The sequence below is a fragment of the Hyaena hyaena genome, unplaced genomic scaffold, assembly GCF_003009895.1.
Source record: "Hyaena hyaena isolate Hyena2069 unplaced genomic scaffold, ASM300989v1 scaffold_898, whole genome shotgun sequence".
NCBI classification, from domain to species: domain Eukaryota; kingdom Metazoa; phylum Chordata; class Mammalia; order Carnivora; family Hyaenidae; genus Hyaena; species Hyaena hyaena.
This window is the reverse complement of record NW_024081533.1, coordinates 608,293-632,238: the sequence shown is the minus strand read 5'-3', so window position 1 is coordinate 632,238 and position 23,946 is coordinate 608,293. Positions and strand designations below refer to the sequence as shown.

Below are 23,946 nucleotides of genomic sequence, written 5' to 3'. Positions count from 1 at the left end.
GCTGCACCAAGCAAGCCCAGAGCTGCAGGAGTGGTCTGACGGGAGCCTAGAGTCAGGGGCTGGGGTGCCCTCTCTCAGGCAGGGTGGGACCACGCGGGCATGGTCCCTGCTCCAGACAGCTGCATGCTGGGCGCTGTGCTGAGTGTCACATAGGTTATCTTGGGTCCACTTACTCTTCGCAGCAGCCTGAGGACAAAGGGACAGTTCCCCTCATTCCTCTGGGAGAAGCCGCGGCTCAGATGTTAACGGCCGCTGGGTCTCTAGGCTCAGATCTGAACCAGGTCCATCCCTGCACTGTCCAATGTGGTAGTTACTAGCCACATGGGACCATTTAGAGTTGAACTAAAGTTTTTATTTTACTTCCTGTTGTTTTAGTCACATTCCAAGTGTTGAATAGCTAAGTGTGCCTGATTTGGGCCAGTGAAGGTTTACAGGGTATTTCCATTGCCAGAGAAAGTTCTACTGAACAGCACTCATCTACACTAAATTGTTTTCGTTTTATTCAAAGAAACCAGCCCTGATGGCACAGGAGCCTTTCTTGGCAAGGACGCTGGGTAGGTTTTGTCCTCAGGTTGGTTTCTGACCTTCAAAACTGGTCTTGCTTCGGGATTTGGGGGAGGCAGATCTTCCTGGAGCCGTGTTCCCCAGAGGAATAGCTCACACAACCTCGCTTCTGTAGAAAAGGCCCCGTTTTCCTACCTGATCCTGGTTCCCTCCCTTCAAACCGGACCCACACCCTGGAAGAGGAGAACACAGAGAATTAAGTCATAAAATTCATTTTGTTTTCTTTCAAATAAAGATTCATTCCTGGCAAAAAGGGCCAAGTTGAATACAAGGTTTGCCAAATAATAAGAAGCGTTTCTGAAGGCGATTTTTAAATAGAACTTTAAAATGAGCCTGCAAGTAAAAGGGGCAGGTGGCTTTGTGGGCAGCCTTCAACAGCCCAACGTTTGCTCCACTCCTTAATCGCTAGGGAAGTTACAGGGGCTAGTGGGGGAAGGCCAGGGATAACCGCAAGATATTTTATTTATAGGGGGAAAAAAAAAGGCTTTTAAAAGAAAACAGAAGGACAACCAAACCAGCACCCAGATCTGAAAGATCTATGTAAACCAGCAGGAGGAAGTGATTCCCCTGGGGGGCGCCATCCTGGTCAGGAAGAGACCAAGCACGGCTGGCGGGTTCTGGAAGACACACTGCTTAGAGAAGAAATGCCACCTGCCTCCCCTGGTTCTTGCAGCCGCCCGCCTGCCCAGCAAGAGCACAGCCCTGTGGCGTGGCAGGGAAGAGTGCAGCCAAAGGAGAGGGAGGGCTGCAGTCCTAGCAGGGAGCTACCAGCCTCCGTTTCCGGATACACGCCCAGATCCACTCAGGGGAGACCTGCTGAGCCTCAGGGTTCTTGTCCCTGCTCCCCAGCACATGTGTGGCTGAGGCCATGTCAAATTCCTGCACCAGGTCCCCATCGAATGCCACAAAGTAGCGTCTGAGACGGCTGAAGTCTGGAGTGGAGGGTGGCAGGTAAAGCCGTACCCCAGTGAAGATGTCCAGCAGCACCTGCAAACGCATAGGGGTCAGTACGGTCAGCAGTGGGGCAGACGAGTCTCCACCCAGATGAGCACAGGCCTGACTAGCGGTCAGGACACCAGCACAAAGAGTTTACCGAGCAGGCATTGAAACCCATGTCCTTCAGCCACTCTAGAGGATGCATCCCCCTCCCACCCTGCCTAGAGGAAAATGAGGAAGACACAGCAGGTCCCCATGCAAGGACCTGGAGAAGGGATAAAGACGTGTCCAAGAACTGTCCATCGGGCGGGACAGTGGCTCTCAGACTCAGTGATGCCAGCTGATCGAGCAGGCCACTGTGCCCAACTAGCTAGGCTGGGGTGTCAGGAGCCCTCCTTTGCCACGGACGGATTTAAGGGCTTCATGTAGGGTAAAGATGGGAACAGCTCTACGTGTCTGCTGGTGACAAGGTTTGGGGTCTGACTTGCCAAACTTCAGTGGCTGCTTTGGCTAGTGGGACGGACTGTGTGACTCCATCACATGGTACAGAGATCAAACATTTACTTCTCCATGTCCCCTCTGGGCCAGCAGCTCCCCCTGGGATGAGCCTACTCACTGGCCTCGGTAGATGCTCAACAGCGGTTATCAAACCCAAGACTGAGAAGGGGCTACAAAAGGCAAAAGGCTCTCTGGGGGACAATCACCAAGCCAGCACCCTCTCCCTGCTTCTTGTGGGCTCAGTCTGCTCTGGCCCCGAGCACAGACTCACACTGCTGCACTCCACCCAGACTGGGCTTCCTCCCCTTTCTTTAATGTAAACTGTGACTTGGGACCGGCAGCGGCAGCCCAGTGGGTCCCTGCAGCCTCTCAGCGAGGCCTGGCTGTTCTATCTCCTGCCTGCGGGCACGGCTCTCCTTCCTCTCTGCTTGCTGGCCGGCTGCCTCTGCAAGGTAACGAGAGGGCACAGGGTGGAGCAGCAACATTGGCGGCTGAAGTGGGGTGGGGTGGGTGGGTTGTCTGGCCATCAGTCCCCCAAACATCTTGGCTCATCTCAGTGTTCAAGTGCAGAGTTGGGAACACAAAGCCCTGGGCCAAGCCGGCCACTGGTACACTGCCGTTCGTCCCCTCACCTTTGCACGGCACGGGGGCTCGTCCGGAGCCTTCCGCTTCTCTCCCACTCTCATGGGGGGAGGCTTCGCTGTTGGCTTGTTGCCTGTGGGAGAGCTCGTATAAGAACTAGGCAGTGGGGAGGCGAGCGGACAATGACCACGGAGGCCAGGGCAGCACACAGAAGGGCCAGGCCCTGTCTCTGCTGGGAGCATAGGGGGACCGGAGGGGAGGCTTGAGCTCAGAGGGGGCTTATCCACAGGTCAGTTGGGCTCTCTTGGGGTCCTGTCGGGTTTACTGAGCAGATGGAGGGGGCCCAGTAGAATGGCTTCTGGCCCGTGGCTGGACACACCAGAGGAACACAGTCAATGTCTGCTGCAGTGGAGGCAGAGAATCACATGACCTCAGAGCTGGAATGTCAGACTGGGTCCCTGTCCTTTGCTCTCTGCCTTCAGACCACACTTGTGATTACCCCAGCCCCTCCCTTCTCACCGCCTCGGCTGGAGGGGCTGCTCCGCCTCCCTCCTGCCTTCTTGGCACTGGTGGAGGGCTGCTTCGGGGCGGCCCTGGAGGCCTCACGAGACGCAGCAGGCCCCGGGGTACCCTCATTCTCTCCGCTGCTGCCCCCAGTAGTGGAGCTCCCCTCATCTCCGGTCGCCACAGTGAAGTCTGCCCTCTCCTTGGACAGCTGGTACAGTTCCTGAGGAGGGGACGGAGAATATCAGGTGTGATCCTTCCCAGCCACTGGCCTCTGAGGCATGTCTCAGGCCCATGTGGTTAAGGAACAAAGTGGGGGGGGGGGGGGGGGAGAAAGAAATGGCAGGGAAAAGCAGCTGGCTTTCTTGGTGGTTTTTTTTTTTTTTTTAAGTTTATCTGTGAGTGAGAAAGGGGGAGGGAGGGGCAGAGAGAATCCCAAGCAGGCTCCCCATTGTTAGAGGACAGAGCCCGGTGCAGGATTTGATCCCAAAACCTGATCATGACCTGAGCCAAAATCAAGAGTCAGCCACTCAACCGACTGAGCCACCCAAGTACCCGTCTCGGTGCTTTTCTGAACTCCGGCCCTGTTTCTTGGGGAGTTGGTACAAATCACTGTTCTCTGTCCCCCGGTTCATATCAGCAGCACAGACCACAGCCTGAGGCTAGCCCCCGACCGGGAAGCAGGAGAGTAGCACAGCGCTCTTCCTGGGGGTGCTGCAGCCCCTGGCCCTGCAACAGGTGGTCTCCCTCAACTGCCCTCCTGGGCTCAGGGAGAGAGAAAATGTGAGGCCAGACAGCTGGGGTTTTGGGGCAGGACAGGCGGGCAGAGGACACACACTCAGTGTAAGTGGGCACCTTGAGTTGGGGGAGGTTAGTAGCAGATTTCCAGTCCTTATCATCACGGATCCGGGTGCAACGAGGGAATCGGATGGAGATCCCATCGGCCGTGTGAGCCTCAGATTTGGAGAACTCAGCCCCTGTGATCTCCCACACGGCAGCTTTCTGTCAGGAGTTAAGTCAGGTCACTCGTAGGTTAAGAAGGGAAGCCTCTCCCAACCAGCTAGAAGCAATACAGAACCATTAAAACCCAAAAGTACTGGCTAACAGGTGGGAGACGGGTTCTAGTCTCACTGTTGCTGCTGCTATGTGATCTTAGGGAAGTTCTGGCTCTTCTCTGGGGCCTCAGTTTCTCTGTCAGTGCACAGAAGGAACCAGGCCTGGTTACTTCTAGAGCAAACCCTCTGCGTCTAGGGGATCGTTAGTCTCATCCTCTATTAAGGAGGATTCCTCAGGGCCAACTGGCCCATCACTTGGCTGACCAGTCCAGAGCCCCATCTGCGGGTGGGCTGTCCGTGAGGCTGAGATAGCATCTCTGTGGCAGTACAGAATCTGCAAACTCATTCTGTGGACTGGAGAGCCCCAGGCCACTGGGCTTGTACCTTTGGGTCTGGGACTATGAAGTCAGGATAGTAGATCTTGTTGATTTTCAGCCAGCTGGGTATCTTGCTAGGATCCTGGAAGAGAAAAAAATGCTGTCCTGGGCTGTTCCCAAGGCAAAACAAGACTCAAATTCTACTCCCCTCCCCAGTCACAGGCTTGTGTGAAGAAGTGACTTTTCACCAAAAGCTCACCCTCACCCCGTGGGATCCTCCCTGCCCAGAGAGGGTATGGCCTAGGGGGCATGTGGCCAGTTTGCACAAGGTTGGCACTCAAAGACTCTGGAGGCCTCATATTTCTCCCATGGCCAATGAGCAGCTCTTGCTGTGGAGACAGATCAACGATCCCTGCGGTCCCCCAAGCACAGCCAGTCTGTGACAATGGCCAGTCCAGAGGCCCGGGCCAACCAGATCCCTTCCTCACCTTGCTGATCTTCACCATGTCCAGTTCCTTTTGTAGGCGGGCAAGCGTCGCATCATCGTGTCCTCCTGAACACTTGGTGACCGTGCACCACTTCTGGCTGCCTGGGTCATAGCAGCCCATAAGGAAGATGGACATCATGCCACCTGGGAGGGAGGGGGGGTTAAGTCACAGATGGAGGGAGCCGTTGCTGCCAGCCCCACATGCCCAATGAGGGGCAGCCTGCTGGAAGGGAAAGCCTTGGGCCTGGCATAAGAGCACTGAGTGCCCCTCTTGGATCTACCTTCTACTAGCTGTACCAGTTTAACCTTCATGCGCCCCAATTTCCTCTTCAGTAAATTAGGGATAATCACCTAGAACTTTTCAGGTTCCAGTAAGGAAAACTAACTTGAACAGTATCTGGCACACAGGAGATGCCTCAGACCCCAGCTTCCCCTCCAGTCGGGAGACTTTGACATTCTCTGAGGAGAAAGTGGCCAGGCCTCGAGGAAGTAGTTGATGGTGAGCTTTTCTGTGCCAGGTAGCACAGGGTGCTCTTGCCTGACCTCTCCCTGCCCAAGTCTGTAGCTCTCCGATATCCCTGCATGAAGTGACATGGACCTGTCTGGGGCCGTTGATCCCAGAACCGTGGAAGTCATGACTGGCCATGCTAGCAGATCAAGCCAATAAAAAAGCCAGCCTATACCCTGAGTGGTGCCTGTCAAAGAAGTCCCATCCCAGGGGCCAGAGGCCACTCTGACCTTTGCTCCCTTGCCCATAGAAGGCCCCAAGGACCACCAGGTCAGCTGTGTCAGCCATGGCCCCCTCGTTCAAATAGTCTTTCTTTACTTTCAGCCAGTGTCGCTTTCCAGGCTCATAGGTACCCTGAGGGAAAAGCAAGAGAGACCTCAAACTAGAATGGAAACCATAGGAGGGTGGGATTTACCTCTTCATTTGACATTTCAGCTCCACCACAGTGCCTGGCCCACTCTGGCCAAGACCCCCAGCTTCCAGCCCAGGAAACATACACGAACCCATCCTCTAGACACAGAACAGAGATATGTGACCGTGGAAAGGGCCCTGCTGCAGCCAGCCCTGGCCACCTCAGACTGCCGCCGCCCTCTGCTGGCCAGGGCTGGAGACACTGGGGTGGAGGAGGCGAGAGCCTGCAGGAGAGAGAAAGCAGAGTGAGTGGCTCACCTTCACGTCCTTCAGCACCAGTCCTTCCAACCCCTCTCGGATGACCCGGTTTATCATGTCGGCCAAGTCTGAAGCTTTCTGAAGGACAACAGAGAGATGCTGAGGTTGGTGTGAGAACAGACAGTGCTGTGGCGGGGAGGTGGAGGCGGTACCTCTTCGCACACTAGTGCATCGCCCAGTGGAAACACCCTGACTTGAGTACAACAAACCAAGGTCTTGAAAAGCAGGGATTCTCCCAACCAGAAAGCTGCTGCAGCTTTGAGACATGGGGAGCCTGCCTCAGAAGAGTGTTTCATGCCCTGTCCTCCCGGGGGTGACTAGCAGACGACACGCACATAGCAGCAGCCCCTATTCTCCCAGTCACATCTGACCAAGGGGTTCTCTGCCCGGCTTTCAAACCACTAGGCAGCTGTCTGGGGTGCGGTCTTTGCTCACAGTGACTTGCTTCATTTCTGAGAACATGATCCGGTTGGGAATTTCAACCATGTTATCGTGAAGAAACTTCCGCCGCTCACACAGAGGCCTAAGGGGGACAAAAGAGCTGGGGTCAGGTCAGGATCCTCCGACCCCCATTAGGAGTTCTGAAGAGGGAGGGACTCAGCTATAACTGCTGCTTCATGAGAGGGTTTGCCATGGCTCAAAGCTCCCAAGTCTAACACTTCTGCCTGTCGGGCTAAGGGGGCTCTCTCGTGACCAAGCTATGCTACAAAGGCCACTTCACCCTTGCAGATCCTATTTCTGCTTCATGGAGCACTGTGTGTGTAGCAAGTGTGCTGCTACTTAGCTCCTTCCTCCCCAGCTCCTGGCTACAAAGAGGCACAGGCTTCAGCCCCTTCCCCTCCCTCCTTCCCAACGTGAGTCCCTGCCTCCCTACTCAGGAGCCGAAAACAGGTCCCTCACCTGTCCATCAAGCTGACATCATTGAAGTAGATACAATCAAACACAAACAGGCAGACGTTCGCATCCTGGAAGGCAGCTTTCTGTAAGGGAAAATGAGGTAGTAGATACATAAGGCACAAAAATAAGGGTATAAAAGACAGGGAGTACGAGTCCTCTTCTGGAGACCCTCTAAAGCATCGGACAGGAAAGTCCTGTATATACTCTGAAGCCCCTGCACTTAGCAGACGGTCCTACATGGAAATCAACCCAATTCTACATTCCCAATACTAGCTCCTTTCACGCAACAAAAAACACATCTAAACTCAGGGCTAAATTCAGAAATAGTTCAGAAACAAAGAATGAGCCCAACCCTAAGTGACTGACAGATTCCCCTCCATTCAGACCAACAGCGCGCATCCATACACATCCATGTGCACACATGCTCATTCCTGCACGTGTGGCCCTGACCGGTACCTTGTGCACCCCAAGAGTCCCAAAGGGCAGCGGTTTCCCTGTCTTAGTGTCAATCAGGAGCACCTCAGAGTCCAAGATCATGCTGTGGCCCCCAGGAAAAGCCTGGGGGATATAGTCCTTAAAGTGGGCCACCTGGAGACAAAAGGGTGACTTAGGTAAGGGAGGGAGGGCTAGGCAGCAGTGACCTGCAGCCGAGCCAGAAACAAAACCCAGGCCCCAGAAGGAACATAGACCACTGACGCGGAGAAGCCAAACTCATGTGCAAAACAGACCTAGGCCTTATCAGCCACCGAGACAAGAGGAATGGGGTATTTCAGACCCAGGAAGAGGTTGGCCTGTGTTGAGTCACCCTGGGCCACAGAGGAGAGTTTGGAGGAAAAAGGAAGAAACAGAGCGTTGAGTATGCAGAGGAGTAGGTGAGGGTGGCAAACATGAAGAGAGGAGGAAATGTGGGCAGGCAGACATTTGTCGGGGAGAACAGGTCAGTTAAAAAAAGATGGATGGATAGGAAGAAATGGACCCTCTTAGGAGCAGCAAGGAAACAGGAGGGTCTTCTCTGAGTGAGAGCTCTAAACCCACAACCATCTTCAAAATGAGTAAGAAAGCATGTTTGGAATTAGAGTTCTCCCTGATAAAGGCAAAAACCTAGTCCCTGATAGTTCCAGAAAGGGAGCAGTCCCACCGTAACCCATGGTAGCCCCCACCAGGTGATGCCAGCAGTGAGGTCAAGAGAGCGTGACTGTGGCCCAATCTTCCCCTGAGCTTCCCCCTTGCTACCTATGGGGCTGGAAGCTGGGACAGGAGAGGCCTGTACACCCGTCCCACTCTGCTTCAACCCTCAACCCAGCTCTTTACAAATCCAGAGTACAGGAGAGACAAGGACGGATGAACTTTGCTAAGGCACAGAGGGAAAGGGCTCTAGCTGAAAAGCCAGGCCCAGACTTCTTCCTGGATAACAGAGGTGCCCACTGAGCAGCCCACTGGGAACAGTTCCTGGGCCCAAGCCAGTGACCCTGGACTCTTCTCCCTAGGGAGGACAGTGCTGAGCCCTCCTCCTCTGGACACCTGAATGAATGGCCCGAGGCTCCATGCTCTTGCAGGAAGGCAAGGTGAGGGGAGCACGTGAGCCACACAGCACGTCCCCCTCACCCCCGGAGCTCTGACAAGTGGAGTCTGAGCGAGGAGAGAACGGGTAGCAAGGACAGGGAGTCCATCTACTCACAAGCTTCTGGGGCCAGATGTTCCAGGTGCTTTTCCCTGAAGACAGCTCAAAGGCTCACAGAGGCCCTGAGGGCTGAGGTTCTTAATGCCCCTGAATGATGGACAGGAGTCTGGGCTCCCAGATGTCCCCACTGGACTGTGCTTACATCAGAATATAAGCCTCCAGGGGGCAGGAACTTTTGTCCATTTTTTACTGCTGTACGTCCACTCCTAGAGCAGTGCTCAGCACAGACAAAACACTCGATAAATATTTACCAAACTCATGAAGGACAGTCCAGCAGCCTTTTGTAACCGAACTGTAATTTGGCCCTGAGAAGCACACGGGACATGGACACCCAAGAGACAAGCACTGCAAGTCACCTGCCAGGTGAGTGCACTGTCCCAGTGTCACTGTGGGCAAGGGGAGCATCACTGTCACCTGGGGGACTGTGCTCACTGTCCCCTGGGGTTCTGTGCTGGGGTTCTGAGCCCAAGTCTGGGCTCTCTGACTGTCCCTACTGGACAGCCCCTCATTATAAGACTCCAAAAACAAACCCATACATTCACTCAACAAATGGAGGATAAACCCTGTTGTGTACCAGAGCTGAAATTACTATGAACCCTGCCCCTGAGAGTCTTAGAGGCAGGAAGGGAAAGAAAGTCCCCGCAGAAAGGAAGGAACCTATACCTTGTGAGGCAGGACAGGCTTGAGGCTGCGGCTGAAGTAGCTGAAGTGGTCCCCATTCTTATGCACTTGGACTCGCTCCCCATCGTACTTGATCTCAGAGAACATGCCGTTAGGACACTTCTTCATCGCATGCTCGATGGACTTGCAGGCCTCAGCCTTGGGGTGGGGAAAGACAAGCCTGGAGACTTACAGGTGCTCTCCCATTGGAGGCTGCTCAGCGGGGACAGCCCCAGAGTCCACGTCCCAGGGAATGAGGACCAGAGGATGCCCTCAGGGCTGGCACGGAACTTGCTTTTTGAGGACTACGAATGTGATTCATTCTTAAAGAGCAGTAAACTTCCACTGAAACAGCATTTCACTTTTTTCTCAATAATTTAAGATCTTGCAAGGCCCTGGCTTATTGTTAACCATACCAGTTAGCAGAGGTGTGTGCAGAGGAGGTATGTAGAAGTAAGATACGGGATGCAGAAGGCTGACGGGGGCTGGCAGGGTGGCAGTGGTCAGAGACCCCCAGGACAGGTCACAGGAGTGCTTAGTCACATACCAGGGACACCCTGACTCACACAACAGTGACTGACTACTGTTCTAGGGCTATTCACGGGTATAGATCATACACAGAGCCCCGCTGCACCCTCCATGTGCTATCTTACATGAGGGACGCTGTCTTCGTTTTATGGATGAGAAAACAAGACATTCAAAGAGGTTGAGTCCTTACTTAAAATTATATAGCTGGTCAACGGCAGGGCTGGTGTTTGCAGCCAGCCCTGACTCCAAAGCCTATGAGGTTAAGCACTAAGCTAGAGAACCCATGCCACTCTTCAAATAAGTGACAGGTTGTACAACGGACTCCCGAAAGAATTCTTATAAAAGTCAGAAAGACCACTACTGTAGGTGACAGGAGTCTTCTCCCCGGGGTGGTGAACTCACAAATTCGGAACTGGCCATCCTGCATTCCCGGGAGGGAGAGAACACTTCTATGAAGGTGTTAGTAGCACACACAAGGCAGGTTCATGAAAGGCACTGCACATGCTGGAGCAACCCGGGGAGCACACAGTGGCCTGGCAGCATATGTGTGGGGGCCCGATGCACAGAAAAACCAATGCCAGAAAGGAAATCCCACATCTTGTGAAATGAACAGAGGCTCAAGATGATCTCAGTTGGACCTGGTCTTCATTCCTTGAGCTGCTGCTTTCCAGAAGAAAATGAGGCCAAGTCACCCTGTCATAAAAAGCTCCGCTCTGCCACTAAGTCTCAGAGCTACTTTGGCGTAGGTCACAGAACCACAGGAGTTACTTAATATAGGGGCGCCTGGGTAGCTCAGTTGGTTAAGTGTCCGACTTCAGCTCAGGTCATGATCTCACGGTTGGTGGGTTCAAGCACCGCATCAGGCTATGTGCTGACAGCTAGCTCAGAGCCTGGAGCCTGCTTCAGGTTCTGTATTTCCCACTCTCTCTCTGACCCTCCTCTGCTCATGCTGTCTCTCTCTCTCTCTCAAAAATAAATAAAACATTAAAAATTTTAATAAAAAACCAAGGAGTTACTTAATACATCCACCTGTTTTCAGGAAAGAGGACTGACAAACCATTCTAAGTAAGTGCTTCAGAAGGTTTCATACATCAGTCATGTAGGGAAATGAAAAAACTAAGAAAGGCTAAGTAACTCATTCAAGATTCTACAGCTTCTTGCTGGTGGCAGAGTTGGGCCTAGAGGTCAGGTATTTGTGCTAGATCACACTGCCTTCTCTGTTGCCTTTATTTCCCCACAGAGACACACCCCTCCACAGCTCTGCTGTTCCTTCCCCCAAACCCCTCCAGCATTCATACCCCGGCAGATCTCACAAGGATGGTCAGTGTCTGGAGAACATGGGGCCGGAGCAGCATCCTTACCAGCATGGGCTGCACTGGCGTCATCAGTGAAGCCTGGACACTCAGAGCTCGTCTCCGGCCTGGCTCCTTTTCCACCTCCTGCTCATTGTGGAGGACTCGCTCCACCACATCCTGCAGGTTGCGTGAGGCTTTGAAGGCTTCATAGGCATTGGGGTCAAGGGCATCTAACCTGCCAAGGCAGACAGAAGCAAGGAAACAAAACCCACTGTCTCTGACCTCATTGCTTTAGACAGCAGTCAGTCCTCACAGAGAGAATATCTCAATATGGAGGGGAAGCGTATGCTCTACTGTCTAAAGCCTTTCACAGGAGGAAAAGCTCTTGGAAAACTCAGCAATTTTGAGATACTAGGCCTCTGTGGATGCTGCCATAGCAAAGAGGGGGCTGGAGTGGATGAACAACTCATACTCTATTTTTTGAACACACTCCATACTTTCAATTTTAACAACTGTCTGAGAAGACTATCCTTACATTTTATATGAGGAGATGGAGGGTGAGTTAGGTCTAGTGATGTGTCCCACACGAAGGAATAAGAGGATAAGGATTCAAATCTAGATCGGGACTCCAAAGTCCTGACCCCAGTTGGCAACAAAGGAAGCTGGCAGCTCAGGCTGTCAGAAGAGCTGGTACTTACACATGTTTTGCGCCTGAGTTCATCTTCAGATCATGTTTGATCAATCTGATGATGCATTTAAGGTCATTGGCTGTACACCTAGGGGTGAGGCACATTCAACTTGCTCTTTGAAGAGTTCTGGAACCCCAACCCGTCCTTTCCTGGTGATTCCGTTACCCCATGCCCATACCCACTGGGCAGCTCCCCTGACCTGGATGCGATGTCCTGCAGGGCCTGTTGCTGCTCATCCTCCTTGGTGAGCTTGGAGAGCTGAAGGAGGAATTCATCTACCTCTTGGATGGTAAGGAGGCTCTTGGCAGCTGGAGGGAAAGACTTGCTCTGCTCAAAGAAGACTCTGATTGTCTCTGACACGTCACCCTGTCTCCAAAAACCAAAATGGCTCTGCTGCAACCCCAGAGTGGCCAAGTGTATCCCCCAAACCCCCAGGACTAAAGCAGAGATTCCAATCATCACTCCTATTCCCAACTCACACATACTGGCCTCACTCCTTGGAGACTCTATCCCACCCACAGTTCCTGGAAAGGGCACCTCCACCTGCCATAGGATCTGGCCATGTGCCCTGGATGAGAAGTGATGTGAAGAAGGACTGATCCAGGACTGAGCCAATTGGATTCCTGTGAGAATTTGGACTAAGAAACAAATATGGTCATCAGATAAGGGCAGCGCTAAGCTAGAAACTATCCATGCTGCCAAAGCTGGAATCGTGAACAAACAAAAGCTGAATACTATACCAAGTTATAGTGAAAAAAAAAAAAAGCAAGAAAAAGTAGGGCCCAGAACAAGAACTCAAGCAAAGCCAGTAGAAGTCTCGACCCCTGTCCTCAAGATCTAGGCCTCTCATTGGTCAGCAGTATGATTTCAGTCCTCAACCTTGGGAAACTAACGGCTGGGGCCTCTAGTAAAGGAAGCTCTCTCGAAAAGGAAGCTTGCTCAAATGGGTTTCAGTTTCCTAAAACAGTACGTGCCCCAACCAGAAAAAAGAGGTTGCAGGTGTCCGGCATGGCACAGCCCCACCTGGCATGCCACCAGCCCTCCCTTTCCTCTGACCTGCTCCAGGTCTCGTGCCATATCATCTGGGTTGCAGTTAAAAATGCGGCTGAAAAGCTTCACAATCTGCTTATCGTTCAAGTTGTAAACACTCTTAATAACACCCGGCAGCAGCAGCTTCACTGTTAGGTACACGTCACCGTGGAAACCATCTGGAGGCAGAAGAATAGAACCCTTCTTGAGAAACAGAGCTTAAACAAACACATACATAAACTCAAGGAACTGAAAAAGGTGTCTACATCACTGTCTCTGCTGCCACAATACCCCGTGTATTTCATTACAGAGGTAGAGGCTACTGCAGCTGGTGGCTCCTGGCTTATGCACCTACCTCCCTGGATGAACTCCCACAGGGCAGAGCCACCATTTTGCTTTAGTGTCCCCAGTGATGAGCACATTACAGATGCTCAATGATCATTTGTTAGATGAATGAAAGAGCTGGAAAATTCTATTCCAGCTGTCCACGCAGTTCACAAAAACCTTATCAAATGTGCGTGATAGTGAACTTTCCTCTTGGTCAAATGCAATAGGCTCTTCCGGCCTCCTGAGGGTAAAATAAGGGCAGCATAAGAGCGGTGCCAATGTGCTCCAAGCACAACTGGCTGCGCCCCCTGTGGGGCCTGATAAGAAGTAAAAACGGGGGTCCCTGGGGACTCAGTTGGTTGAGTGTCTGACTTCGGCTCAGATCATGATCTCACAGCTTGTGAGTTCAAGCCCTGTGCTGGGCTCTGTGCTGACTGCCCAGAGCCTGCTTCCCATTCTGTATCTCCCTCTCTTCCTGCCCTATCTCCCCTCACGATCGATCGGTCTGTCTCTCTCTGTCAAAAATAAACATTAAAGAAAAAAAGAAGTAAAAATGCAGGGCTCATTGTTCAAAATTATCAAGAATTTAATGTGGTACCTGGCTGGCTCAGTAGAGCACGCAACTCTTGATCTCGGGGTTGTGAGTTTAAGCCTCACATGGGTGTAGAGATTACTTAAAAATAAAAACTCTGAAGAAAAAAAGGAATTTCAAGACTGTATTAACAGAAGATTAAACCAAGCAAGGGGCCCCCGTGAAACTGTACAGTTCACATGCCCATGAAACCAGGCACGGCTCAGAGCTCTTCAGAGGAAAAGCCCATCCAGGATGTTCTATGGCCCACCTCCTGCTGAACCTTTCCGAAGGAAGTCCTGGATGATCTGGGTCTTTGTGTTGTAGCTAGGATTTTCAGCCACCATGGCACACAACTTCCGAAACTCACGCAGCAGACAATCCTTGTGCTTGGGGTCACATCTGCTTGAGGACAGGCTTGCCTTAGGGGTAGGGCTTGAGCGGGCTTCCCCAGAGTTGTTGGGCTTGGCTGTGGGAGAGAGAAACATGGGGGAGGATTCACTGGCCTTGCTAAGCAAGAAGAAAGGGAAACTGATAAGCACTCCGCTGGAGCTTCACTTAATCCCCCCAAATAGCCCTGTGGGAGGGGGGATATCATTATACCCATCCCACAGGTACAGAACACACGTGACAGCTATTCATGGTAAAGAAACAACAGCCTCACACCCCTGCAGGGGCCCAGCCGACGTGCATCTGTTTATATGAGTGCTGCACAGAACAGGTCACATTTTTGCCGAGAGCAGCCCTCAGCAATGGTAAAGCTAACCCCAGATAAGTGGGGAGGAGAGCAGAAGAAACTAAGGGACAAATTAGTCAGTCAGTGGGAAACTGTCACTATCACAGACTATCGGGGCTGGAGGAAGCCTTAAGTTAAAGATTACCTAGTTCAATGTCTTCATACTGATGAGGAACCCAAGACCAGAGAGAAGGCGTTTCCAGCCTTTCACCACTCCCACCTGCCCATCACCATTTCTTTCCTTTTCCAAAATAAAAGGAAGCCAATGGGCAAATTTTCCTCCAGACATCCCCATGCAGTCCTCTCTTACCTCCTGTGGCTATTTACAAAGCCAATTTCATTCTGCAAGCTTGCAGCAGAGCTGTCAGCAAGCAGGTTGCTGATGTAAGCTTCCTCCTGTCTGTGGCTTGTAAATTATAAACCCATGCTCATCTCTGACTTGGAGTCTAAAGAGGATTTTAGGGAACAAAATCTCCAAAGTGTCCATGTTCAGCAGGATGCAAGAATTTAGAACACCCCATTTCTCTCAGTTCCTCCCCAATTTCCCTCCCTAGGACCAGGGCCCTTCCAGAAACATGCTGTCCTGTATTTGTCTTTAGCCTACCACCAAACAAAAAACAAACCTCAGAGTTTTGAAATAATAAAAACCCCAAAGAATCAGGCACTGTTTTTATGATCTTCGCTCCATTAGTGCTCTGAAATTACTGTGGGGAAAACGAGGCAGGTGTTCCTGTTCCCACTCCACAGATGAGGCCACAGCAGCTCAGAGGTGATGGTCTGAGCAAGCGGTCATGTGCTGGGACTTCTGCCTTCAAGCCTACGCTTCTTTCACTCACAAAAACCTACTTCGGTGAACAATTTCTAAGACCGTGTGTTTGGCTTTACTTTCTTTACCTGAGTCAGTCATAAAAATGTCTCCAAATAAAAGAGGCAGCAGGGTGCAGGGAAAAGAGCACAGGCATTGGAGTTCAACAGACTTCAGCACAAATACTAACTCCGTAATGAACCTGGACATCAGCTTTCTCCTTCATAAAATGGGCCTCCTAAAAGTCCTTCGTAAGGTTAACTGAAGAACAAACCAAATGACGTAGGCAGAAGTTCCTGGCCCAGTGCCACCTGTCACATAAGGCCATGCGTGACATCTCCCTTCCTCCATATTTTCAGCTCTGGTTTGGGCAAGGTTAGGGATGCAAGTTCTTAAACTTCCCTCATTACCAAAACACAAGGAAGTTGTAGGGCATGGTATAATCATCTCCATCCGACCCACGTGACCACTTCAAGGGGAAAATGTCTTGCCAATACAAAACCTCTTTAGGCTGTGATAGAGAGTCACGTATACAAAGAAATGCTATACAAGTGGAACGCTGAAAATCAGCCATTACCTGTCTCTGTTCAGAGGAAAGCAAATTTATGAAGGAGGCTAGATAGCACAGAATTTTCACTCTTAGCCAGAATCCTGAATAGGATTCCAAATTAAAAGGACCATTACAGCTAAAGTAGCCCTAATCTCTTACCTGAAAAACCAGAAAATTTCCGGGGATTGGTATTGGTGACCAATGAGGCACCTTTCACTGGAGAGGTCACCTGGCCGGTGGCTGTCAGCTTAGCCTGGACAACAGCTTTCTTCTTTGGTGTGCTTGTTGCCTTAGAAGACAAATCTGTAGGACCCCAAAGGAAGGGAGGAATATGATTCAGTGACAAATCCCTGAGAAAAGCTTCCAAATAATTTAACTGCTCTTACAGCCTTGCTTGGTTAAGTTACTACCATGACATTGCCACCAGGTTGATTGCAGACTGATTATTTTTTAAGTTTATTTATTTTGAGAGAGAGAGAGGGAGGGAGAGGCAGACAGACAGGGAGAGAGAGAATCCCAAGCAGGGTCTGGGCTACTGTGGGGCTGGAACTCATAAACCATGAAATCATGACTTCAGCCGAAATCAAAAGTCAGACCCTTAACCGACTGGGCCACCCGGCTGCCCCTGGACTGATCTTTTTGAGTGGAGTTAGTGGGTAACAGAGGACTGGGGGTCAGGGGAAGGGGGAGCAGGCTCTGGGGACAAAAAACCCCATGACTCTTTACTTCTATTAGTAACTTATATTTTCATTCACACTCTCTACTTCTTATCTCATATATAATGAACTCCAGACTTGGGAGAAATCAGGAATCACATCTTCACAGATAAAACCTGGGGATTCAGCTCCATGGAAATAGCCCCCCCCCCCCCCCCCATTTATAGATGAACCAGAAAGTAAAATGAAGATGGAGGGCAGAGCAGGTCAGGTTGGCACAGGCAGGAAAAGTCCCAGCTGCTGAGTTTTTTGAGCTGTGTAACAGTTGGACTCTACGTTGTATTTCTCTCCCTCTGAAGATTAGTCAGAAAGTGACAAAGGCTAAGGCCAATGGCCAAGTAAGGACAGGATGGGGAACTTGAGAAAGGAGTATATGCGAAGAAGCTTTCTCTCCTGAAAGTCTTCCCTCCTCTCTATGAACAATGAGATAGATGCTCCCCTTTTGAAAAAAATTTTTAATTTTTTTGCTCATTTTTAGAGCCATGGCTACAGTCCTCCTATAGTGACCAAAACTATACTTCATTGAACACAGGATTACTTTAAAAATGAACACATGGAGGAGCGCCTGGGTGGCTCAGTTAGTGTCCGACTCCTGATTTTGGTCATGATCTCATGGTTCGTGGGTTTGAGACCCACATGAAGCTCCGCGCTGACAGTACTGAGCCTGCTTGGGATTCTCTCTAGATACAGAGCATCTAGATTTTGTTCTTTAAAGACACTCCCCACTAATAAGAACGAGGACTCTTCAGAGAAATGGTTGATTCCAGAGTTATGGTAAGATACATATGAGGTAAACCTAAGAGGGGCACCTGGCTGGGTTAGTCTGGTGGAGCATATGACTTTTTTTTTCTTTTTTTGAGAGAAAAAGAGAGAGAGAGAGAAGAGAGAATTCCAAGCAAGCTCCACACTGTCAGCACAGAGCCAGATGTGGGGCTCAATCCCACGAACTGCAAAATCATGACCTGACTCAAAATCAAGAGTTGGACGCTCAACAGACTGAACCACCCAGACACCCCAGAGTATGTAACTCTTGATCTCAGGGTTGTAAGTTCAAGCCCCAATTGCGTGTAGAGGTTATTTTAAAATCCTAAAAATTATAAGGAAATAAAATTAAAAAAAAAAAAAAATAAGGTAAGCCTAAGAACATTATGCCACAAAATTAAGGAGGTACTTTAAAATATTTTATTTTTATTTAAATATAATTTATTGTCAAAGTGGCTAACATACAGTGTGTAAAGTGTGTTCTTGTAAAATATTTTTAAAAAGGGGCATCCGGGTGGCTCAGTCAGCTGAGTGTCCAACTCTTGATTTGGGCTCAGGTCATGATCCCAGTATCATAGCACTGAGCCCTGCATTGGGCTCTGTGCTGAGCACAGAGCTGGCTTGCAATTCTCTCTCTCCCTCTGCCCCTTCCCCACACGTGTGCATTCTCTCTCAAAATAAAAAATAAAGTTTTTAAAAAACATTAAAAGGAACGATGAGGTATTGGGGCGCCTGGGTGGCTCAGACAGTTAAGCGCCAGACTTCAGCTCAGGTCATGATCTCACGGTTCATAAGTTCGAGCCCCACGCTGGGCTCTGTGCTGACAGCTAAGGGCCTGGAGCCTGCTTCAGATTCTGTGTCTCCCTCTCTCTCTGCCCTTCCCCTGCTTGCGATAAATATTAAATAAATATAAATTTAAAAAAAATTTAAAAAATGATGAGGCATCTAGGACACAGAAACCAGCTCAAAGGGGTTTCCCAAGTGGCCAAATATGGGATAAGTACCAAATTAATAAAATACAATAAAATTATAAGCCACCAGTAAAAAGCAACCTGTGAGTCCATAGGATAAGAAGCTGAAAGATAAGAAGGTATGGTAGTAGGTACTCTAGTCTTCAAAAATACCGATGGCATAAAAAGAAAAAAAAAATAAAAGGACTATAGAAATGTTCCAGATTAAAGGAGGCCAAAGAGACAACAAAATGCAATATCTGATCCTGGAGTGGGATTCTATAGCAGAGGAAAAAGCTATAAAAGATATTGTCTGACCAATTGACACAACTAGTTGTGGATGAAAATATTATATAAAGCATCTATTTACTGGAGTTGATAACTATGTTATGGTCATGTAAGAGACATTCCTATTCTTAGGATATGCACACTGAAGTACTTCAAGGCCAAGGTTCAGGAAAAAAAAACTGTGTGTATGCAAAGAGATGGTAACAGCACACACAGGAACACAAATCATAATGTATAGAGAACGAAATGGTAATAATAGGTATGTCTGGGGAAAAGGAAAATGAGCTTTCTTTTTTCTTTTTTTATCCTCACAACTCTTCTGTGAGTTTGGAAATATTTCCAAAAAGTTAAAAAAAACCTCAAAACACAACAAAAAAGAAGGAAGGCGGGGGAAAAATGGGATTCTACTCTCCTCCTCTTCTCTCAGCACCAGTGCGATGAACAGGCAGTTGCCCACCCACCTGCAATGTGCTGGCTTATCTGTTCCTTCTCATTATCTTCCAGCTCCTCCCAGCCTTCCAGCTCGGTGAGGTCCTCAATTTTTTTCGTGGTGGCCCGGGCCCGCTCCAGTTTCTCAAACATGCATTTAATGTGATACCACTCTTTCATATCGCCCCCGGACTCCGAGAAGGGGTTGGGCACCACTTTGCCGATCCGGCATACGCCCTTCACAATCTTTTCTTTGCACTTTTTGCAGCCGGCCGTGCCACGCTTGGCATAGTCCACACAGAACCGTTGCTCGGCCATCTCACAGGGGCCACTGCAGAGTCCCACATGCGACCCTGGCAAGAAAACAAGGCAGGTGGCACGTGGTCTTAGACTGCCTTTCTGGGATGACAGAACAGGCTTTCTTCTCTGGAGGAGTCCGTGCCCATGAAGCAGCTCTGTTTCTGACCAATGGCCGAACTGTCTCCTGTCAGGCCAGAGATGATGTTCTCTGAAGAGGCACAGTTCTTTTCGCCCGAGTGCGCGGAGGGTTGGGAGGAAGATCTTGAAAGCCAAAGTCATACAGCTGCATGAAAAAGAGGCAGGAAAAGTGACATATAAACCAGGAGCTAGGCTTCCACCATCCCCAGAGGCCAGAGTCCTAATACAGTCCATGCTAACCAAACATTTCCCAAAGTATTAAAGATTTATTGCCCACAGGATGAAGTCGGGTTCCAAAACAGGACAATTCAGTTTGCAAAAGTGTTCAAGTATCTAACGCATACTCGTACATCTAGTAAATCACAATCAAGGGGATCAAATCCAAGTAACATAAAAGCTTTTCTCAGGCCATCAGCAACATCCAATACTCGTAATGGATGATGACGCGTAAGCATTATAAGATCCTGAAGTTTCTTTTTAATCGTCAAGAACTGCATTATATTTGTGAAGGTTTTAATGTGAACTATTAACATACATGCCATCCTCTGAAAATAATTCACCCTATAGATCTGTGATGTAATCAGATGAACTATTTTGAGAGGCCATTAAGTGGAGAGCCTGGAACCAGACTGCTTGGGTTCATATCCAAGCTCATTAGCTGTGTGACCTGGGTAGGTCACTTAACATCTCTCTTCCTCAATTTCCTCAACTGTAAATGTGGAAAATGATAGTACCTAACTTGTCATTCTATGAGGAAGGCTCATAGGGCAGAGCTGGGCATACAGCACAGGTTCAATACCCACTGGAAGCACTTAAATTCTTTAAGTACAGGCTCCGTCTGTGCAATCAGCCTGTTCATAATTTAGCACCTTGAATCAGGGAATGATGAAATAACGGGATGGCAAGAATCAAAGGAACTTGATAAATCAACCCAAACGGAAACAGGGATTGGTATCGCCCCACCTTTTCATATTCATGTTTTCTAAAGTATCTTCATTCTTCTAATTTTAAATATACTGGAAATTCTTTCCAGTCCACACAGGCTTTGTAAAAGGGAAAGTTATCTGCTTACAATGACAAGCCGGTTTTAAGTCCTGTAGTGCAATAACGATGCAGAAAAAGGCAGGTGGATGGGAATCAGATATAGGAGTGCGACTGGGACTGTTCAGTTTAGGGATTCTGTTACTTTTGAGAAAACCCTTAACTCCTTGGAGTTTCGGTTTTTGTTAATTTAGAAAGTAGGGAAGACAATACCTACTTCACAGGATGACTGGGAAAATTTAAACGAGTCCATAGATGGGCTGGGAGGGAGGGGCCCTGAACTCCCTGAAAACGCATACAAAGTGTGCAGATCATTAAGGGACGTTCTCTTGGAGAGACGGTGTGCAAAGGTGAGGTACATGGGTAGGGCAGGCCGATCAGGGGAGCCCAGGGCGACTAAGGTTTCCACACTGTTCTCAGAACAGTTTGGGAGGCGCGCCCCCTCCCTCCGCACGGAGCGCCGCGCCCCACCCTCCGCGGGGCCGCGAGGAGGCACCACGCTGCTCTCAGCAAGCCCATCGGCCCGCAGCCCCCCAACCGCCGCGGCTCAGTGTTTCCTCCAACGTGGTGGAGAACGAAACCGCTGGGGCCCGAACGCAGCCCGGGCCGGGAGGCTAGCGCCCAGAAGCCGCTCTTCCCAGAGGGCCTTCCCCGACGCCCTCAGCGAGTGTGTAGGTCGATTGGCTGGCGCGGAGGAAGGGGGAAACCGAGTCCCTCGGTTCGGGCCGGCCAGGGGCGCGAGGACACGGCCCGGGGCTAGGGAAGGGGACGCGACGGGCAGAGAAAGGCTCCCGACGCTCACGGACTTGCACGGACGCTCACTGGCCTCGGTGCGGCCAGCGTGACTCCGCGGGGACCCCGAGGGACCCTCCCGCGCGCGGAGCCGTGGGGGTCCCCGGGAGCGACGGGCCAACCCTCGTGGGCTCCCGGGGGGCCTCCACGTCACGGAGGGTGTGCCCCGGGGCTCGGCGGGCGGGCGGGGGAGGAGCCGAGGGGGCTGGCCCCCGGGCCGCGCCGAGGCCCGGGCCCCCGGGCCGCCTCCCTCCCCGCTTCCCGGCCCCGCCGCGCCCGCCCCTCACCTACCTTCCCCGCTCCGGCGCACACCGCAGGCCTCGCACCGGGCGACCACAGGCCGCGCGCCGCCACGACGGTTGTAGCGCCTGTCTCTTTAAATCCGGGTCCTTAAGCCGGCGCAGTGCGCAGGCGCAGGGCTCGGGGCCCAAGGTGCTCTACGCGTCCCCGCCCCCTGCCTGCCACGTGGGTGCTGGTCAGGTTCTGCTGAGAGAGGCTTTGGGAATGGAGTTGGGGATTGAGGGTGGTTCCCCGCCTGCGGTGTTGTTTGGTGAGAGTGGAGGTGCGGGCGCGTGGGTCTGACCCTGGCCTGAACATCGGAGGGCCCCACCCCCACTCCCTTTCGTTCGCTATGTTAGAAATGCTCCAGTCCTTAAAGAGGATGGTTGAGAAACTGTTTTGTAACGAGCTTCGGGAAGGCAAAGAATGCGTCATTCAACCTCTTTTTTTTTTTTTTTTTCCAACCCGTGTTCATATATTCCCTGTGTCTTGTGTCCTGCACTGTGCTTATTAGCACATTGTGCTCAATAAATAGTATTGAGTTGAAAAGAGGCATTAGGTATCTTACACACTAAAGTGTAAAGGCGTAATGGGGAGAGTAATCCCTTGTTTAGACCCCAGGACCAACTTTTTGAGAGATTAGGATGGCTATTTTTTCAAAAGAGCACCTGACTCACAGAACCTAAGCGAACTTGTTCGGGGTCTAGGAACAGCAAACAATGGGGCATTATTAGGCAAACTAAAATCACAGTCCGGAGGGAATTCTGTGCTCTGTGCAAAACTGCTTGGCTTTTATTATGTATGGGATGGACAATCTTGAAGGGCCTTAGGTACTAGTAACTACTTTTGAGGCGGGGTCAGGGAGAGACTGAGACAGGGGAAGAATTTAAATTCTTGGTGCTTGCTGAGGCAGCATGTAGGCTAAAATTGGAACATACAGAGATTAGCAGGGCTCAGTGGGCAAGGATGACCTGCAAATTCATGAAGAGTTCTGTATTAAAGGAAAACAATTTTTTTCTTTTCTTTTCTTTTTCTTTTTGTTGTATGTATGTGAGACGGTGGATACTGAACCAAACTTACTGTGGCATTCATTTTCATTTCATAATATACATAGGTCAAACCATTATGCTGTATACACCTTAATAGTCTATAGTAATGTATATGAATTATATCTCAATAAATCTGGGGAAAAAAGTTTCTCGTAGTGATCCATGTGAGAGAGGAAAGTGGCCTGAACATGCTCAGTTAGTTGGGATGGAGAGGATTGAGCATTTTTAAAAAAATAAGTATTTGGATTTTACTTTTTACTTTTTAACATTTTTTGAAGATTTTGTTTTTACGTAATCTTTATACCTGGTGTGGAGCTGGAACTCACAAGCCTCAGATCAAGAGCTGTATGTTCTACTGACCAGGCACCCCTAAAATAAATGCTTGGATTTTAAATCTTTTAAATAAAATGCCCATCTACCTAAAGATGAAATGAGAGTGACTTGAGTGAGCAGGAGATAATGGTGCCATCATCTGAGATACAAAATGAGCAGAGAGAAGTAGGTATTTGGGGTAAAAGGATGAGTTTTGTTTGGACATATTTGATTGGTTGAGGACAACACAATCCCACTGTTTGGAGTGGGGAAGTCTTTAATGTGCTGCAGAATGAACATGATCTTTGGGGTTGGAAGGTCACTGGAGGCTCAAATTCTAACTGGCAGTTGAGGAATCCTGATTTCTATCACTGCATTTACTACATTGTTTTGAGAATAACCTTGACTACCTTTTTCCCAGGCCCTGTGCTGTTGGCTGTTGTCATTGCTAGCCACATGTGGCTATCAGACTCTTGAAATGTAGCTAGTCCAAATCCAGACGTGCTCTAAGTGTAAGATACACACTGATTTCAAAGATGTGTTGCTAAACAAAAAAAGGACTGTAAGATATCTCATCAGTAATCTGTTTATGTTGGTTCCCTGTTAATCTTTTGGATAAGTTGGGTTAAATACAAATGTATTACTAAAATTAATTTCAGCTGTTTTACTTTTTTGAAAATGTGACTAGATAATGTAAAACTGCACACTCAGCTCACTTGCTACTAATATTGGTCAGCACTGCCCTGGACTTCAGTGTTTGTGGAGGGTGACATATGTGCCTTATGCAACTCTTTATCTTCAATGTCGAGAGTAGTACTGGGTACATAGTAGGCACTCAGCAAATATTTATAAATAAATTAATGAAACCCATGACTGAATGGAATGACTTGAAACTTTGAAATTGATCAGCTCCCTCCAAGAATGTTTATTACATTGTATCTTCGGCAGTGTTTGATGTAAATGTGCAAAAAGACTCAGGCTCTTAATGTTTGTTTTGCTTGA

The 23,946-nt window shown here is 49.8% G+C and overlaps 2 protein-coding genes across 3 annotated transcripts in view; one reads left to right on the top strand and one right to left on the bottom strand.

Annotated features, from left to right (window-relative positions):
• Positions 1 to 478: 478 nt before the first annotated feature.
• Positions 479 to 21,685, bottom strand: LIG3 (DNA ligase 3). Of its 2 annotated transcripts, none has more exons than XM_039220608.1 (20): positions 21,596 to 21,685; positions 19,066 to 19,616; positions 16,048 to 16,191; positions 14,069 to 14,266; positions 12,927 to 13,078; positions 12,070 to 12,236; positions 11,880 to 11,957; positions 11,248 to 11,416; positions 9,362 to 9,517; positions 7,474 to 7,605; positions 7,021 to 7,100; positions 6,556 to 6,643; positions 6,121 to 6,198; positions 5,682 to 5,805; positions 4,945 to 5,087; positions 4,524 to 4,598; positions 3,940 to 4,086; positions 3,100 to 3,307; positions 2,631 to 2,713; positions 479 to 1,551 (listed from the first exon to the last, which is right to left on the bottom strand). In XM_039220608.1, the coding sequence occupies exons 2-20, from the start codon at positions 19,610 to 19,612 to the stop codon at positions 1,318 to 1,320; spliced, it is 3,003 nt and encodes a 1,000-aa protein (XP_039076539.1). In that variant the 5' UTR covers positions 19,613 to 19,616; positions 21,596 to 21,685; the 3' UTR covers positions 479 to 1,317. The 2 variants fall into 2 exon arrangements, with proteins under 2 accessions (XP_039076539.1, XP_039076540.1); XM_039220609.1 differs by lacking the exon at positions 479 to 1,551 and adding an exon at positions 2,101 to 2,443.
• CCT6B (chaperonin containing TCP1 subunit 6B) overlaps positions 21,035 to 23,946 on the top strand; it is a 45,651-nt gene continuing 42,739 nt past the window's right edge. The window contains exon 1 of the mRNA XM_039220614.1: positions 21,035 to 21,183. The gene's annotated coding sequence lies outside the window, so the exon portion shown is untranslated. The remainder of the gene's footprint in view (positions 21,184 to 23,946) is intronic.